General features: G+C 36.9%; 1 protein-coding gene across 1 annotated transcript in view; it reads left to right on the top strand.

Annotated features, from left to right (window-relative positions):
• PTPRQ (protein tyrosine phosphatase, receptor type, Q) overlaps positions 1–17,624 on the top strand; it is a 415,982-nt gene that overhangs the window by 309,656 nt on the left and 88,702 nt on the right. The window contains exon 33 of the mRNA XM_006882544.1: positions 2,666–2,739. Coding sequence (XP_006882606.1) covers positions 2,666–2,739 — 74 coding nt within the window. The remainder of the gene's footprint in view (positions 1–2,665; positions 2,740–17,624) is intronic.

Below are 17,624 nucleotides of genomic sequence, written 5' to 3'. Positions count from 1 at the left end.
ATAAATGGGATGGGAGTGTCAGAGACAGTATGATTGGCACAGGACAGAGCGGAGTTTAGGGCTGTTGTACATAGGGTCGCTATGAGTCGCAGACGACTCGACGGCACATAACAACAACAACAACATTCTCTTAAGCATTGTTGCTCCTCTGATTGACATCTTGTATTCCTGTGGTACATGTTTTGTTGTTGTTGGTGGTGGTTTTTTTAATATTTGATGATACAATTGTTGTACTAAATATCTCAGTGACTGCCAAAAAAACTAACAACTCTGTCTTGTAGTATGTCCACCCAAGGTGTACCTTAGAGACAAGGATGATGAAACTTCATCTCACAAACTTTAAGCATGTTATGAAGATGGACCAGTCTAAAGAAAAAAATATCCTGGGAAATTGGAGAGGACTAGAAAAAGATAAAGACCTCCAACAAGTTGAATTGACACAGTGACTGTAACAATGGACTCAAGCAGATCAGAAATTGTGACGAGGTCTCAGAATAGGACAAACTTCTGATCTGTCGTCCATAGGGTCACTATGATTAGAAGTAGCATTTGACCTGAAATAACTAACAACAGTAATAACAATTGGTATGTTTTGATGTCTCATGGTTTTTTCATTGTTGTTATTGTTCATTGCCACTAAGTTATACTTATTATAGCAACCGTATGGGTAACATATTGAAAACTTGCCTGATCCTATACTATCCTCAAAATCTATTGTTGTTCTTACCATGTCACTCCATCTTGTTGAGGATACTTCTCTCCTTTATTAACTCTTTACTTTTCCAACCATCATGTCCTTTTTCAAGGACTGGTCCCTCCTGATAACATGCTCAAAGTCTGTGATACAAAGTTTCACATTTCTAGCCTCTAAGTAGCACCCTGACTGCATTTTGTCTAAGACAGATTTGTTTCTTCACTTGACAGTCTATAGTATATTCAATATTCTTCACCATCACCGCAATTCAAAGGCATCAATTCTATGATCTTCCTTTTTTCAGTATCAGAGTTTCACATGCTTATGTAGCAATTGAAATATCATGGTTTGGAATAGATAGAATTTAGTCTTTACATTGGCATTCTAACACTTTCAAGATGTCCTTGACAGCAGATGTGCCCAATTTCATGTCTGTTCCTTCTGTAAGTTTTGATTGTGGAAGCAAGTAAAACAAAATCCCTGTCAACCTCAATTTTTTTCCTAATATAATATGCTATTTTCCTATTGATCCACTTGTTAGAATTTTTTTTTCCCTTGCTGTTGAGGTGTAATCCACAATGAAGAATCTTGTCTTTGAGATTCGTTGGTAAGTGCTTCAAATCTTCATTTTCAGCAAATAAGATTGTATGTAGATGACTACATAATGCAAGTCTTGATGAGTCTTCTTCAATCTTAAAGCTACAGTCTTCTTCATGTAGTCCAATTTCTTGATCAAGTCCTTTTTCTGAGATGTATTCTGTAAATATTTCCTTCTGAGGTTTGATTTCTCTTTTTATTCTCTTAATAGTGCATTATATAGACTAGGAAATTTAATTTAATTTAATGAATTCACATTAGTCATTCTATTCTTTTAGGGACTGCCTGGAAGCCACTTAGCACTTCTCCTGTACTATCTTTTTTTTTTTTCTCTACTAGCTTATTTACAAAATTTGAATACAAATTTGAACAAATCCTTTCAATTTCCCTCACCCCCCACCCATCAAATTGTACAGCGCAATGATTAATTCCCATCTCCCCCTGCACATCCACATCCCTCTTCTTCCGGCCTCTCCTACCCCTCCTGGATCCTTATACTCATTCTACAATTATCCTTTAAAAAGTTTAGACTTCCAAGTTTTACATTTAGTTCTATGATGAATTTTTACTTAATTTTTGTTAAATAATTTAAGTGTTCTATGTAGATCATTTTTTTGCAGGTCATTATCCAGTTGTTCTGACAACACTTGTTGAAAAAGACTCTCCTTCCTCCACAGAATTACCTTAGCGGTTTTATACAAAGATCATTTGACTATATTTTTATGTGTTCATTTATATTTTGTCTTTTCTGTTCTGAGAGTTTGTAAAATTTTTTTTTTATAATCTCTCATCATGATCTTGATTATTTGCAGGATAATTACTAATTTCCTGACAAAGATTTAAAAAAAAATTAAAGTTATTTCCGTGGAGTCAGTATTGACCTATAACTGACCACCCAACAGATTTTCAGAGGCTATTGATCACATGAGAAGTGATTGCCTATCTTTTTCACGCAGAGCAACTCGTGTATTTGAACCAAATTCCTTTAGGTTGGCAGCACAACTCCATAACCACTAGACCACCTTGTGGTAGTGATAAGAATCCAAATTCCCATTTTATAAATCCATTTTATCATGGGTAAAATTTATTTTTCATAGTTATTTTTGAGTCCAGAACAAAGACTGCATAGTGGAGTGGACTTGGGGGGAGGGATTGTATAACAATGAAAATTTTTCTTTTACTTTTCAAAGAGAAGAACGAACTGGGGGGAGGGGTGGGCAGGGTGAAAAGTGCAACAGTATATAAATGGAAATCCAAAATCTCTACATTTTCATTAAAATTATTAATAATAATAATAAATTACTAAAAAGTAAAAAAATAATAGAAAATAGTTGTATGTCATACAAATAATTGGATTTTCATTTTCTTTTACAGATTTAAATTTAGGGCTACAAATGTTATGGGACAATTTACTGACTCTGATTACTCTGATCCTGTTAAAACTTTAGGTAAGATACATTTGTGGCTTAATTTAATGTTGAATCTCAATATAATTAGAGTTGGAAGATTTGCTATCAAGTACAAATTAATTTTAAAGTTAATTAGACTCATCATGGAAAAACTAGTATTTCTTTTATGTTGTATTGTTGTTGTTACATACTGTCGAGTCCTAGCTGATCCTCCAGTGGGTTTTCAGGGGCAGTTAATCATACAGGAAGAGACTGGCCATCCTTCACCAAATTTTATTATTTCTATAGATAGATGTTAATTTAATTTAGTTCTGAATGTAAATTTTTGTATACTTTTTTTGCTATAGGGTTGTTATACTCTAACATAAAATAAATTGATATTATTTGGGTGTTATATAATTTTAAATATGAAATTATTTTACTGTGTAAAAATGTTATAAATATTAAAGTCTTTTAGATAATAAAATCTTAGGTTAATTGTGCCCAAAATAACTCTAGAAACTAGAAGCTTTCTAATAATCCTTTCTAATAGAGCTTTTTCCTAAACAACTCGACAGTCACTCTTAGTTTCACCCACTCTGTCAGACCTGAATAAAATGAAACTACAATTTAGTCATAATAATGTGTATTTTGCACTATGGTCATTATTTTTACCAGTAAGAAATATTCTACTCAGGATCCTTTCATCCATTAATTGATGAACTCTTAACAGTTATCCTTTACATTAGATTATGTATCTCAACTAAGTGACTTTACTCCACAGAAGACAGTAGGCAATTGGAGCAATTACTACATGTCACATGTGGGGACAGAGCGATACTGCTGTTATGTAGAAGGCAAAGGTCAAGAATATTGTATAGTGTTGTAGGTCATAGTCCTGTGATATTGCCAAAAGCTGAGAACTAGGAAGATGGCTAAGACCAATGCCAAAATCATTCAGGATCTCACCTTGGTGGTCTAGACACTGCTACAATATATGCAAAATAAATTTTAAATGTCCTTTGGTCAGATCATTGACAGCATTAGTAACACTGAAAACATAGGAATATAATGCAAATTTCACAAACCTATCAAGGGTGAAAACAATATCCCCACACCAAATCGTTGAAGGTTGGTCATAATTTACACTGAGATTCAGAACACCGTTTCTACAATGAGGAAGTTGAGGGACACAGTATGGAAGGATTTGTGCTGCTAGCCCAAGAACAACACCTCTATGGCTGCTAACATACACTAGTGACTCCAAGGAAGAAAGCTGGGAACTCTTCTCCAGTGCAATTTACAACCTCTGCAAATCCTTAGAATGTCTTCTATGAGACAGTTCTGACTAAATGTCAATGAGAGTGTTGAATATCCTACAATGGAAATGAATAGCTCCCATAACCAAGCATTATGCAGCTCCAAATATGAGTTCTAAGTTTTATGATAATATCCATTTCACAGTTAAGGAAGATAATAAATCAATTACTTAAGGATCTGGTCCATTAAGTATTGCAGTCATATTATGCTTTATAAATGGACTTCAGACTTGTATTCAAATCTGGGCTCTACTACTTTGAAAAAGTAATTTGATTCCTAAAATTGAAATGGTAATGTCTCTCTTAAAGAGTAGTTGAAAAAATTAAATAAAATAACTTATTCATATTTATATTAAGTAGTAAAATTTTCAATGTTTGAATCTTCTTTCTAAATAGATTATAATATATAATAATATTCTCGTATTATTATAGTTATATTTAGTTGTGAGAAATTATTTCTCTATGATTTGACTGAATGAATTATAACTTCCTGTTTCCCCAGGGCTTAACTCTTCAGTCTTTAATGTTTTTCCACAGTTCCCCTCATCTTCAATCTTGATATAACACCTACCTTTTAAAATCCACAATTTATTAACTCATTATCTTACCCTTATCATTAATCTTTAGTATGGTTCACCTGGTTACTGTGATTCATCCAGGGAGTTCTGTCTTAGTTTTAAGGAGTTGCACTGCTAACAAAAAGGCAGGCAGTTCAAATACACCAACTGCTTTATGGGACAAAGATGAACAATCTCCTCCGATTTACAGCCAAGGATTCTGTACTTAACAGAGCTGTCCATCAGATATAAAGGAGAAACTAGATAATTTGAAGAAAAGCAAGAACTTAAGGAATTTGCGAAATGAGACGAACTCTACAAAAAAATATGAAGGGAAGTCCTTCACACAGAGACACAAAAGGAAACTGGATCTATTAAAGGAAAACAGTAAAATCACAGTGATAAAACTTGGTCTGTTGATAATCACATGTAATGTGAATGACTTAAATGCACCAATTAAAACAAAAAAGGGTGGCAGAATGTCTTTTAAAAAACTCCGAAAACTCAACAACAAAGCCCAACAATATGTGGCCTAAATGAGAGAGACATGTAAGAAATGAGGTAAAAGATAATCTAAAAAGAGGCTGGAAAAAAATATACCAAACAAATGACATCCACATGCACAAAAAAAAAAAAGCAAGAGTGGCAGTACTAATCACTACTAAAATAGAATTCAGAAGCCATTTTCCCATTTATGCCTCTGAAAACTTGCTGGAAGATCAGCTATAGGGTGATTCTGACTCAACAATCCACACCAACAACAATGACAACAATAAAAAAAGAATACTAAAGAAGAATTGATGCCTTTTAACTGGGGTGTTGGCAAAGAATATTGAATATACTATGGACTGCTAAAAGAACAAATAAACCTATCTTGGTGGAAGTACAAACAGAGTGCCCCTTACAGACAAGGCTGGTGTAATGTCATCTTCCATTCTTTGGCATGTTATCAGAAAAGGTCAGTTCTTGGAAGAATATCCCTTGCTGGAAAAGGTAGAGCTTCAGTTAAAGAGAAGACAGCCCTCACTGAGTTGAACTAACACAGTGACTGTAACAAGCATGTCAGAGATCATGAAAATGGTGGAAGGCAGGGCAAGATTCCACTCTGTTGTTGATAGGATTGCTATGAGTCATTTCAAGAGCATGTAAGACCAACATTTGTGCGTCTGGGCAAAAATAGAAATGTAGGGTGAGTATAAAATATGAAGTAGATTTAGAAAACATATATGGTAGACAGAATAGATAGAAAGCCATTGGATTCCTTTGGGATGAAAAAGGAATGAACCAGGTACCATTATTAGAATTCAGAATTTGGCATATTATTTGTAGCCCAATGACAGAGAATATTTCAGACACTTCCTTATAGGGTTTTCTAAGGACCTTCTACTGATGAATAGCAGCATTAATATAGATGCATTCAGCCTTGTAAAGATTATTCTGTATAAACCCCATGGAGTTCTGCTAGATCATCATTTGCAACTAGTAAAACAATGAGACACAGGTATCACTCTGGTACTCTTTGCTTTCTGCCAAGATCCATCTAACATTGATGATAATACTCTATACGGCCTCTTCTAAGCCCAGCTTGTATTTTTGGTAGTTCTCCGTAAATGTACTATTCCAGTCATTTCTGAATAATCTTTTGCAGGACTTTGCTTTTGCTTGTGTGTGATATTAGTGATATTTTATGATAATTTCCATGCTTTTTTGAGTCACCTCTTTTGAAATAGGAATAAATATGTATCTCTTCCAGTCAGTTGCCAGGTAGTTGTCTTCCAAATTTCTTAGCACATCCAGGAGAGCATCTGTTTGTTGAAATACATCAATTGGTATTCCATCAATTCCTGGGGCTTTATTTTTTGCCAAGTCCTTCAGAGAAGCCTAAACTTCCTCTGTTATCACCATTGCCCTTGTGTGTATATTGTTTCTTAAAATTCTGTGTCAGCCACTCCTTTCTAGAACAGTGACTCTGTATACTCTTTCCATTTTCTTTTGATACTTCCTGGATCATTCAATACCCATACCACTGTGACTTGAGGCTTGAATTTGTTCTTTAGTTCCTTCAACTTAAAGAATGCTGATCAAATGCGGCCCTCTTGATATTTGGACTCCAGTTCTTTGCTCATTTCATTAATACTTTGTGTTGTCTTCCTGTGCTGCCCTTTGAAATCTTCTAATTAGCTCCTTAACTTCTTGATTTCTTCCTTTTGCTTTGGATACTTGGCATTCTAGTGCAATATTCAGTCTCTTCTGACATCTGTTTTGGTATTTTCAATTGTGTGCTATGCATCAGAGAGCTGAATAATGACTAAGGATGGCAGAAGAAGAACTGATATCTTTGAGTTATGGTCCTGCAGAAGAGTCTTGAACCTACCATGGACATCTAAGAAAACAAATCGATCTGTCTTGGGGAGAGTGAAACCAAGTTTCACCTTGGAGGCTAGGATTTTTTTAAGTTCCTTCTCACATGTTTTGGGCATGTGGCCACGAAGTACTGATTGTTGGAGATGGAGATGGACATCATGCTCAGAATGGTGGAAGGACAGTGCAAGAGAGGAAGATTCTGGATGAGATTGATTGATACAGTGTCTAGGGCAATACGGAGTCAATGAGATGGGATCAGGGCAGGGCAGGCTTTAAAATTATTTTACATAGGGTCACTCTGAGTCACAAGTGACTCAATGGCACATAACACAAACTAGTAAAACAAAGATTTTATTAGTGAAATACATTATCAGGTATATAACTCTTGTTGTTGTTGTTGATTGCCTTTGAGTTAAGCACAATTCATAGCAAGCTTATGAACAAAGACGTGAAGCACCTCTACAACTATCAACACTTATCAAAGTTTATAGAATTTCTGGAGGCTTGCTATTTAGGAAGTGGATGCCATTTAGCTAGTGTTTGCAGTGAAGTATTTGAGCAGAATTCATCTACCACCATAAAATAACTATACATCTTTCTGGTTAATAAATTTAATATTCTTATTTTCTGCCATGACATTGGTTTTTAACTGCATTTTGCATGTTGTGGTTGACATCAGATTCATCTTGATAGGTTAGGTACCAAAATGTATTTTCCAGAACTGGTTCTGGTAGATGAATTGACAGTGATAGATAACAATGGAGTCAAATAATTCTTAGAAAATAAGAATGTTGCTGTAAAAAAGAGCCATGGAGACAGCCATGTCTGATGTCTACTAACTCCTCAAGGGAATCTGCTCCCACCAACATCCACAACACAAAACCAATTCCCATGTTGTTACAAATGTCTTCCATACTCTTTTACCTCTTTCCACCAACTTGAACACCTTTCTTATTGCTCTACTGAGTATGAAATTCATTACATAGTGCATACATCATACAGAATCACACTCATGGTTAGGAGGTTTATTAGGCAAGTTAACAGGTTACAATTCAAGTTGGCAGTAGGATACAGTTTCTCAGTCAGGGCAGCTTCCAAAGCATGCTTACAGGCCCTCCATTCAGCCTCAGCCTCACAGTTTTAGACCACTGTTATTGACTCTTTTAGTCCTGCCAACTATGGCATCTCCTCCCAAGTTCTCCAGCAAGCATGGGCAAAGGCTCTGGTTCTCGTTTGGTTGTGTAGCAGTTTGTGGACAGCACTCATTGGATCTCTGGTTCTCTGTTGCGGCTACTGCTCTTTACATAATTGATGTCTTCGAGTGATGGTATTGGAGAAGAGCGCTAGACATTTTATGAACTACAAAAAGAAACACAACTATATCTTGAAGAGGATGCAGCCAGTGCCCTTTGGAGGCAAGGAGGATGAGGCTTCTAGTAGGTCTGGCAGGTATAAGAATTTCTAGCCACAGAAGATGTGCTCTGTTTTCCTGCTCCTTCTTTGCTGGAATGAGATTCTCAAATTCTGCTCCTCAATCTGCTCAATTTAATGACAAGGCTAGCAAATCCCCTTGTTACTAGCCAAAGCACCCTGTTCTCATGTGCCCAAAATCAATGACTAGGAAAGCCATTTTGAATGAAAAGCTCTGACACCAGAGATGCCAAAGAAGATACAACCAGAAGTACTAAGCAAGGAGCCAGACCATTTCTGTAAACAAATCAGTGTAAAAGTTGTTTCATGATTTTATTAATGAGGACAAAAAAATAGTTTGTGGTAGTTTAGTAGTAAGGAGTTGTGCTCCAACCCAAAGCATATACTTTTAATCCAACAGCTGCTCCTCTACAGGAGAAAGATGGGCAGTCTCCTGCCATGTAATTTACTGTCTCTGAAACCCACTGGAGAGTCAGCTATGAGTCAGTTCAGACTGAATTAAACTGCACAGCAACTATGAATTAGAAGATGGCAAAAGATAAGCAGATCTCTGCTTCTCCTAAATGTATCATATGATGAAATACATTATTATTGTTGTTAGGTGCCATCAAGTCACCTGTGACTCACAGCAACCCTATGCACAACAGCCCTAAATTTTTCTCTATCCCTTGCCAGTCTTATTGTCTCCGACACACCTATCCCCGTTACCCCAGTGACTGAATCAATCCATCTCATCAAGGGTCTTCTTCTCATGCTTTGTCCCTCCACCCTCCCAAGCATGATGTGCCACTCTAAGGACTGATCCAGCCTTGCAACATGTCCAAAATATGTGAGATGAAGCTTCAGAATCCTTGCTTCTAAGAAGCAGCCTGGCTTCACCCTCTCCAGGACGAACTTGTTTGTTCTCCTAGCAGTCCATGGTATAGTCAGTACTCTTCTCCAGAACTACAGTTCAAAGGCATCAACTCTCCTTCTGTCATCTCTAATTATTGTCCAGCTCTCTGATGCATAGCAAGTAATTACAAAGACCATAACCTGTATCAGGTGCACCTTAGTCTCCAGTCTGGTATCATTGCTCTTCAGTACTTTGGAGAGGTCTCTGACAGCAGACTTTCCCAGTGTAATTCATCTTCTAATTTCCTGTCTGCTGGTCCCAAGAGTGTTGATTGTATATCTAAGCAAGCGGAAGCTGTCAACAATCTCAACCTCTTCACCATCTATAATGATGCTCTCAGTCGTCCAAGTGATGAGAATCTTTGTTTTCTTGATTTTGAGCTTCAATCCATATTGAAGGCTGCAGTCCTTGACTTTCTGCAGCAAGTTCTTCAGGTTCACCTCAGTTTCAGCAAGCAGGGTTGTATCATCTTCATAACACAGATTGTTGATGAGTCTACCTCCAATCCTGATGCTACATTTCTCCTCATAGAGCACAGCCCCCTGGATAATCTGTTCCACACATAGATTGAAAAGATATGGAGATAGGACACATCCTTTACGCACACCTGTCCCAATTTTGAACCCTTCAGTGTTTACTTGCTCTGTTGTGACAACTGCCTCCTGATCCAAGTATAGGTTTTGCATAAGTACAATCAAATATTCTGGGCTTCCCATTTCTTAGAGTCAGCCACAGTTGGTTGTGAACTACACAGTCAAATGCCTTTGCATAGTTAATGAAACACAGATAGACCTTTCTCTGGTACTCTCTGATTTCAGCCAAGATCCATCTGTCAGTAGCAATAATATTCCTAGTGCTACGGCCTCTTCTAAATCCAGCCTGTACATCTTGTGGTTCTCTGTTGTTTTTGGATAATGTTCAGCAGAATCTTGCTTGCATGTGATATCAATGATACTGTTTTATAACTTCTATACTCTGTTGATCACCCATCTTTAGAATGGGAACAAATATAGGTCTCTTCCTGTCATTTGGCCAGATGGTTGTCCTCCAGACCATTTTAAAAAGCAGGGCAAGACTTCCTAGAAGTTTTGCTGAAGACTTACATGTGTATTTGATCGCAGACTTTAATGAAAGGTGATTAAGTGTCCTCTAGGTCATCAAGCCACAAAAGGAGAAACATTCACTGGCATTTTAGACAATATAGGCACAACTACAAGCTGAGCTGCCCATCAATAATAAATATGTAAAGATGTAAACTTTTCCTAAGCCATATATATGCTCAACATCAAGAAAACAAATATTCTCACTACTGGTCCAATTGGCAGTATCATGATAGAGGGTGAGGAAATTGAGACTGTTAAAAGCTTTAGTTTGCTTGGCTCCAAAATTAACACTCTTGGTACCAGCAGCCACAAAATCAAAAGAAAAAATTGCATTGGAAAAGTCTGTTGTTATTATGATGAGTGAGCTAATTCAGTTCCATAAGGACAAATATTGTATAAAACCGTTATTGTAGAATAAGTATGAGGATCCAAGGCGGGGAGGAATGGTAGATATGCAGAGGTGGGAGGATATAGGTTTGTACTATTTGATGAGTGGGTGGGATGAAGGAAATTGGAAGAATCTTTTGTGAAGAACCATGTATTCAAACTTTGTAAATAAATAAGAGCAATATATATTAAAATATGTCTGCTGTTAGGGACATCTCCAGAGCAATGAAGAGCAACAATGTCAGTCTACAGACGAAGGTGCATCTGATCCAGGCCTCATATTCACAATTATGTGCTATATATGCTTCAGAAAGCTGGACAATGAAGGATGATAGAAGGAGAATTGATGCCTTGGAGCTGTGGTGCTACAGAGAGTATTAAATACCATGGACTGCTAAGAGAACTAACAGGTTCACTGGGAGAGAGTGAATCCAGGCTACTCCTTGAAAGCAAGAATTCTAAAGCTTTGTCTGACATAATTTGGGCATGTTGCAAGGAGGGACCAGTCCTTGGAGAAGGACATCATGCTTAGAAGGATGGAGGGACAGCACAAGAGAAGAAGACCCTTGATGAGATGGATTGACTCGGTGATGGGGGTAAATAATGGGGATAAATGTGTCAGAGACAATATAGTTGGCTCAGGATAGAGTGGGGTTTAGAACTGTTGTCACTATGAGTCACAGGCAACTTGATGGCACATAGCAACACATAACAACAAAAATAGTATGCAAGCTTCCAAGACAGTTGATTTTAGTATTTGTATCTGTCACAGATATTAAAATTCAGATATTTTCTCCAACAGGGGAAAAAGGGAAGCCACAGACTGGGAAAAAGTATTTGGTAATGGCATGTCAGATAAGGGACTTATATCTAGAATTTATAAAATACTTGAGCACCACAACAAGATAAAGGTAAATAATCCAATAGAAAAATGGGCAGAGGATATGAACAGACACTTCACCAAAGAAGACATTCAGATGGCCAACAAGCCCATGAAGAAATATTCAAAATCCCTAGCTCTAAGAGAGATGCAAATTAAAACAACTATGAGATATCATCTCACCCCAGTCAGAATAGCAAAATTTAATGGAACAGCAAGCAACAAATGCTGGTGAGGTTGTGGGGAAGCTGTAACCCTCATAACTGCCATCCAAGCAGATATATGCACACCCATATTTATCGTGGCTTTGTTCACAGTAGTAAGGAGTTGGAAACAACCTAAGTGCCCATCAACAAATGAATGGATTGAGAAGCTGTGGTATAGTCACACAATGGAATACTACACTGCATTGAAAAATAAGGAACTCATGCAATATTATTCAAAATGGGTGAAACTGGAGGACATTATGCTGAGTAAAATATCTCAGCCACAAAGGGACAAATACTGCATAGTGCCACTGTTGTAAAACAGGACTGACCTTGGGATTGAGGGGAGACTGTGGAAGATGGGATAAATAATGTATACTGCATTGAAACAGATGAGGGAGAAAACTGTTTAAAAGGGATATGTAAGTAGGTATTATTGTCATGACAGGAGTCCAGGACGAAGGCTGCATAGTGGAGGGGGAAGGATTGTAAAACAATGAAAGAATTTTTCTTTTACTTTTCAAAGAGAAGAGTGTACTGAGAGGGGAAAGGTGAGCAGGGAGAAAAGTGCAACAATGAATGAATGGAAATCCAAAGTCTCTGTAAATGTTCATTAAAATTAATAATAATAAAAATAAATAAATACAAATTCAGATATTAAAATAAAGGGAAGAAAGAGTCGCCAGGAAATCATGAACTAAAAGGTTTACATTAAGACACAGGGCTACCAGAAGTTCAAAAGGGTAGGGACTAGCCAGAGTTTCCTCTGTGGAAGAGCCTGTGGAAGAATAGTCCACATTTAGAAAAGTCTTTATGCCTGTAAGAATAAACACGAGGACTGACAGATGCCATTTTAAACCTAAACAAATACTTGGAACTTGTTTGCTTTTATTTTCACTCAGGATTGAGCATTAGCATTTTTATTAACAAAACTCATAAACATCCCTCTTAAACTCCTTTTTAAAATGTTTTCAGGCACATCGGTTTATGGAAACTACTTGTAGGCCATGTTTTGATTGTGAGGCTTAATTATAGAGGATTGTTGTGATTTAAAAACCAGAGACCTCTCTCTGCACCTTAAAGGGCTCTCATTAAATTTGAACAAGATGAAACCTTAAACCTCGGGGCAATAACACTCTGATTGTTTTCTTTTGTCATAACACTTCTCACTTAATTAAGATGCTAACAATGAAAAGTTCCAATACACTCACTTAGGAACAGAAATAGGGAATTGATATGCATAATTCTCACCAAAAGGATCATTCCCTCTAACACACCAGATGAAGGAGACATATTTTGTTATTTTATTGAAATAATGGCAATGTGATGATGAACTGCAGACAGATATTCCCTGGCAGTTTTAGTGTTCATTTTATTTGTGTAAACTTGGGTTAGTGACTTAAATTATTTTGTTATAAGATCTTCTTTCAAAAAGGAAAATTATAGTATCTACCACTTCCTAAACAAAATGCCTCTGGAAACTCTGTGAACTTTGATAAATGACAATAGTTATAGAAAGTCTTCAGACCTTTTGTTCATAGGGTTGCTATGAGTCATGCTCTACTTGATGGCAATCAACACCACCACCACCTTATAAACTCATAGAGAGATTAAATCAAATCACTGAATAAATGAATATTTAATGTTTTTATTAATAAAGAGAACCAACGTTGTACATTAAGGTCAAGTCTTTTAAATGTTTTTATATCTATATCTTTTTCACCATAACGTTATATATAACATGACCTCTTATTTATGCTGTTATTGTTATGTGCCATAGAATTGGAATTGACTCATAGCTGACCTTCCAACAGGTTTTCAGAGGCAGTAAATCACATGAAAAGGGGGTGTCCTTATTTCTCCCTCCAGGCAGTTGGTGGATTTGAACCACAAGCCAATAGGTTGGAAGCACAGCTCTTTACCACTAGGTCACTGGAGTTCCTTTCATATTTATAAACATCTCTGTTCTGTTGCTAGGTAATTTGAGTTGCTGGATCTTTGATCAACTTGCCCAAGGTTACAGAGTTAGAAAGTTTAGCATCCATTTTCAGGCTTAGCACCGTGACTTCCGTCAGCACTATGCTTGTAACGACTGTGTGCCTGTGCCTGGAAATTACTCTGTAGCTTTCCTTTTTATTACAGTTCACAATATCTGCCCCCCCATGCTCTTGTTGGACCATTTTCTCCTCCCAGTTTTAAAAATTGTTTCTAGCTACTTTATTTCTTCCTACTTTTAAGCTAATGGAGTTCCCATTCACAAAAGAGCATGCCTCATTTTTATGTGTTTATTTATAATCATTTTTTTAAAGCAATGGATTTGTGAACTTTCCTGTCACACATTGGCAAACACTGCATGACTTTATTTTTGTGCATCATCACATCAGAACTAACTCATAGCAGGTTTTCAGAAACTAGAAATCACATGGAAGGAGGTTGTCCATCTTTCTGCTGTGGAGCAGTTAGTGGATTCAAATAGCCTGCTTTTAGGCTGAAACCACAACTCCTTACCTCATAGGCCACTAGAGCTCCAAATATACTGTGTATTACCTAGTGGATAGAAAAATGACACCCCAGAAAAATATTTTAATTTATACTCCTAGAGAGGGTTAAACCAGGCTGCTCCTTGGAGGCAAATATTCTGAGGCTTCGTCTGACATACTTTGAACATGTTGCAAGGAGGGATCAGTCCTTGGAGAGAGGGACATCATGCTTGGGAGGGTGGAGGAACAGCGCAGGAGGGGAAGACCCTCTATAAGGTGGATTGATTCAGGGACTGGCGTAATCTGGGTGGATAAACTGGAGACAGTGAGATTGGAGCAGGACAGAACATGGCTTAGGGCTGTTGTACATAGGGTCGCTATGAGTCGCAAGCGACTCAACGGCACATGACAACAACAACAACAACAACAATAACTACTACTACTTCCGGAATAGGAAATTGAGAAATTTTTAGTAATTGTATGTACTATTTGAAAATCTATAGTGACTAACAGAAAAATATCTTCATGATCTTGCTGTAAGAATTTGCAATGATTAAGAATAAAAATGCCTTTCTTTTATTATGAACATAAGTGAGCCAGACCTTGCACTATGAGCTTTATATATCATTTAGTGACTTCATCTGAAGTATATAAAAGTTAAACTTAAAACCCAGGATCCGTGTGTAGAGCTTTAGTAATGGATATTAATTACTGCTTAAGAGTTACAATTAGCTTATTTATAGCAGTGCAGTTTCTTGCGCAAACAAAACCCAATTTCATTTGGCCTATCATTCAAAAGATTTAGGTCTAGTCAGGGTATAACTTATATCTGTTACAAGTATCATGTTTATGTTTTCAAGTGAAAAAAGTTCCACTTTCCGTGAAAAGATTTTGAGAAGTGACTTTATTTTGTCCTGGCAGTCTTCTGTGAGTGTATGCACAACAGTGAGTCAGCAAGTGTCCTTGACAGTCAGGGCACATCTTACCCTTTCCTAGCAATGCTTTTGTAATACATGTGTCCAAAGGATTACATATGATTATTAACATATTATATGTCATTTCCTCATTTCACTTGGCCAGTGCTTTGAAATAGTAATTTAATCGGAAATCTTTTTTGTGGTCTGTGAAGACATTCTTTCCCACTGAGTTCCTATGCCCAGTGATTCAGTATTACCTGATAAAGTTAATTATTCATTCATCTTCATGCTTCCTTTCCCAAGCATATCCAATTAGAGTCAGCATGTGAAAAAAATTCACAGAACAAACCATTCCTATTTTACAGGATTGAAGAGGTGTTTATAAAATACTTATTGAGCCACATGCTGTGTTAGTATTTGTTAAGTTCACAAAGAAGCTCTGATAACCCTTTAAAATTCAGTATTCACTGAAATGCACTATCCAAAAAAGCCACCTTGAGGTTTAATCACATTTTGTAAGCATCAATCCAGGAAATAAAGAGGAGAAAAATTAATCCTATATACTTTAAAGATAGCTGCTGCTTTTGTTACAGGTTGCCATTGAATTGGTTCAAACTCTGGATTACTGAATGGGTTAAGCTATTTCAAGAAATTTCTTAGATGTCATTTTAATGGAAACATATCACCAGACTTTTGTTCCCTAAACTGCTAATTAAGTTTGAACCACTAAACTTTTGATTAGCAGTTAAACAAAACCAAGTTCACCCCCTTGTTTTTGTTACCATTAGGTGCTGTTGAGTCGAGTACAACCCTTAGTGACATTATGAGCAACAGACATAAACCATGTCCTATCCTGTGCCTGCCTGACACATTAGAGCCTATTGTGGTGGTCACAATGTTAATGCACCTGGTCGAGGGGCTTCCTTTCCTTTTCTGACCTTCCATCCTTCCAAGCTTCATGTCCTTCTCCAAGGAATTAACTCTTCCCAGCAGCATGTCCAAAGAAGCAAAGTGAAACCTCATCAGCTTTGCCTCCATCAGCTTTCTTCTTCTATCATCCTTATTCATTGTCCAGCTCTTAGATGACTAGCAAGTGATTATAAAAATCATGATCCGAATCAAACACACCTTAATCTTAATCTTACTCTGGCATCATTATTCCTCAACTATTTGGAGAGATCCCTAACTGCAGACTTTGCCAGTGCAAACAATCCCCTACATCTAGAATGAAAAAGGAAGAAACTGAAAATGTTTACCAACTCTTGCAGTCTGAAATTAACCAAACATGCAATCAAGCTGTGTTAATGATAACTGGTGACTAAAATGAAAAAGTTGGAAACAGTGAAGAAGGAATAGTAGCTGGAAAATATGGACTTGGTGATAGAAATGAGGATGAAAATAGAATTACTGAATTTTGTATTTTCAATTATTTTTTTTTTATTTCAAATACCTTTTTAAAAACTCACAAATGGAAACTTTACATATGTACCTTACCTAATGAAATGCATAGGACTCAGATTGACTGTGTCTGTTGAAGGAATTGTTGGAGAAGCTTAATATTGACAGTAAAAACAAGGCTAGGGAGGATTGTGGGTCAGACCATCAATTACTCATGTGCAAGTTCAAACTGAGGTCAAATAAAATTAAAATAAGCCCACAAGAACAAGACAATCTTGAATCTGTTCCATCTGTATTTCAAGATCATCTTAAGAATATATTTGAAGCACTGAACACCAATTATTGAGACCAGTTGAGTTATGGGATGAAAGGAAGAATACCATCCATGAAGAAAGCAAAAGGTAATTATGAAGACAGAGGGGACAAAAAACTGGAAAGGATGTCAGAAGAGACTACAAATTGCACTAGAGCATCAAGAAGGGAAAACATGCTGAAGTAAAGGAGCTGAACAGAAGATTTCAAAGGGCAGGTTAAGAAGACCAAAGAACTGTAATAGAATGTGCAGAGAGCTGGAATTGGATAATAAGGGAAATACTCACTCTGTATTTCTCAAGCTGAGAAAACTGAAAACCAAATTTAGAATCTTGAGTCACACTATTGAAAGATGCTATGGCCAATATACTGAATGAATGTACTCCGTACTCTTAAGGGAGCTCTCCTGGCCTAATGGATAAGGACTTGTACTGCCAACACTAAGGCAAATGGTTCGAATCTAGCTGCTCTAAGGTAGAAAGATTAGCAGTCTCCTCACTTGTGATTTACAGCCTCTGAAAACCATCTGGAGTGTCAGCTATAAGTCCGTTCCTACTAGATGGCAATGAGGCAACTAGACATGCTTTAACAAATGACTATAGCAATCAATTTTATTTTAGTTGACTGTACTACCTTCTGCCGTCGTTGTTGTTGTTATGTGCCGTCGAGTCGCTTGTGACTCATAGCAACCCTATG

Source organism: Elephantulus edwardii, unplaced genomic scaffold, assembly GCF_000299155.1.
Source record: "Elephantulus edwardii isolate Elephantulus edwardi_28Jun2011 unplaced genomic scaffold, EleEdw1.0 scaffold00021, whole genome shotgun sequence".
In the NCBI taxonomy this organism is placed as follows: domain Eukaryota; kingdom Metazoa; phylum Chordata; class Mammalia; order Macroscelidea; family Macroscelididae; genus Elephantulus; species Elephantulus edwardii.
The sequence above is the reverse complement of the archived record's forward strand: the minus strand, read 5'-3'. Positions and strand labels throughout refer to the sequence as shown.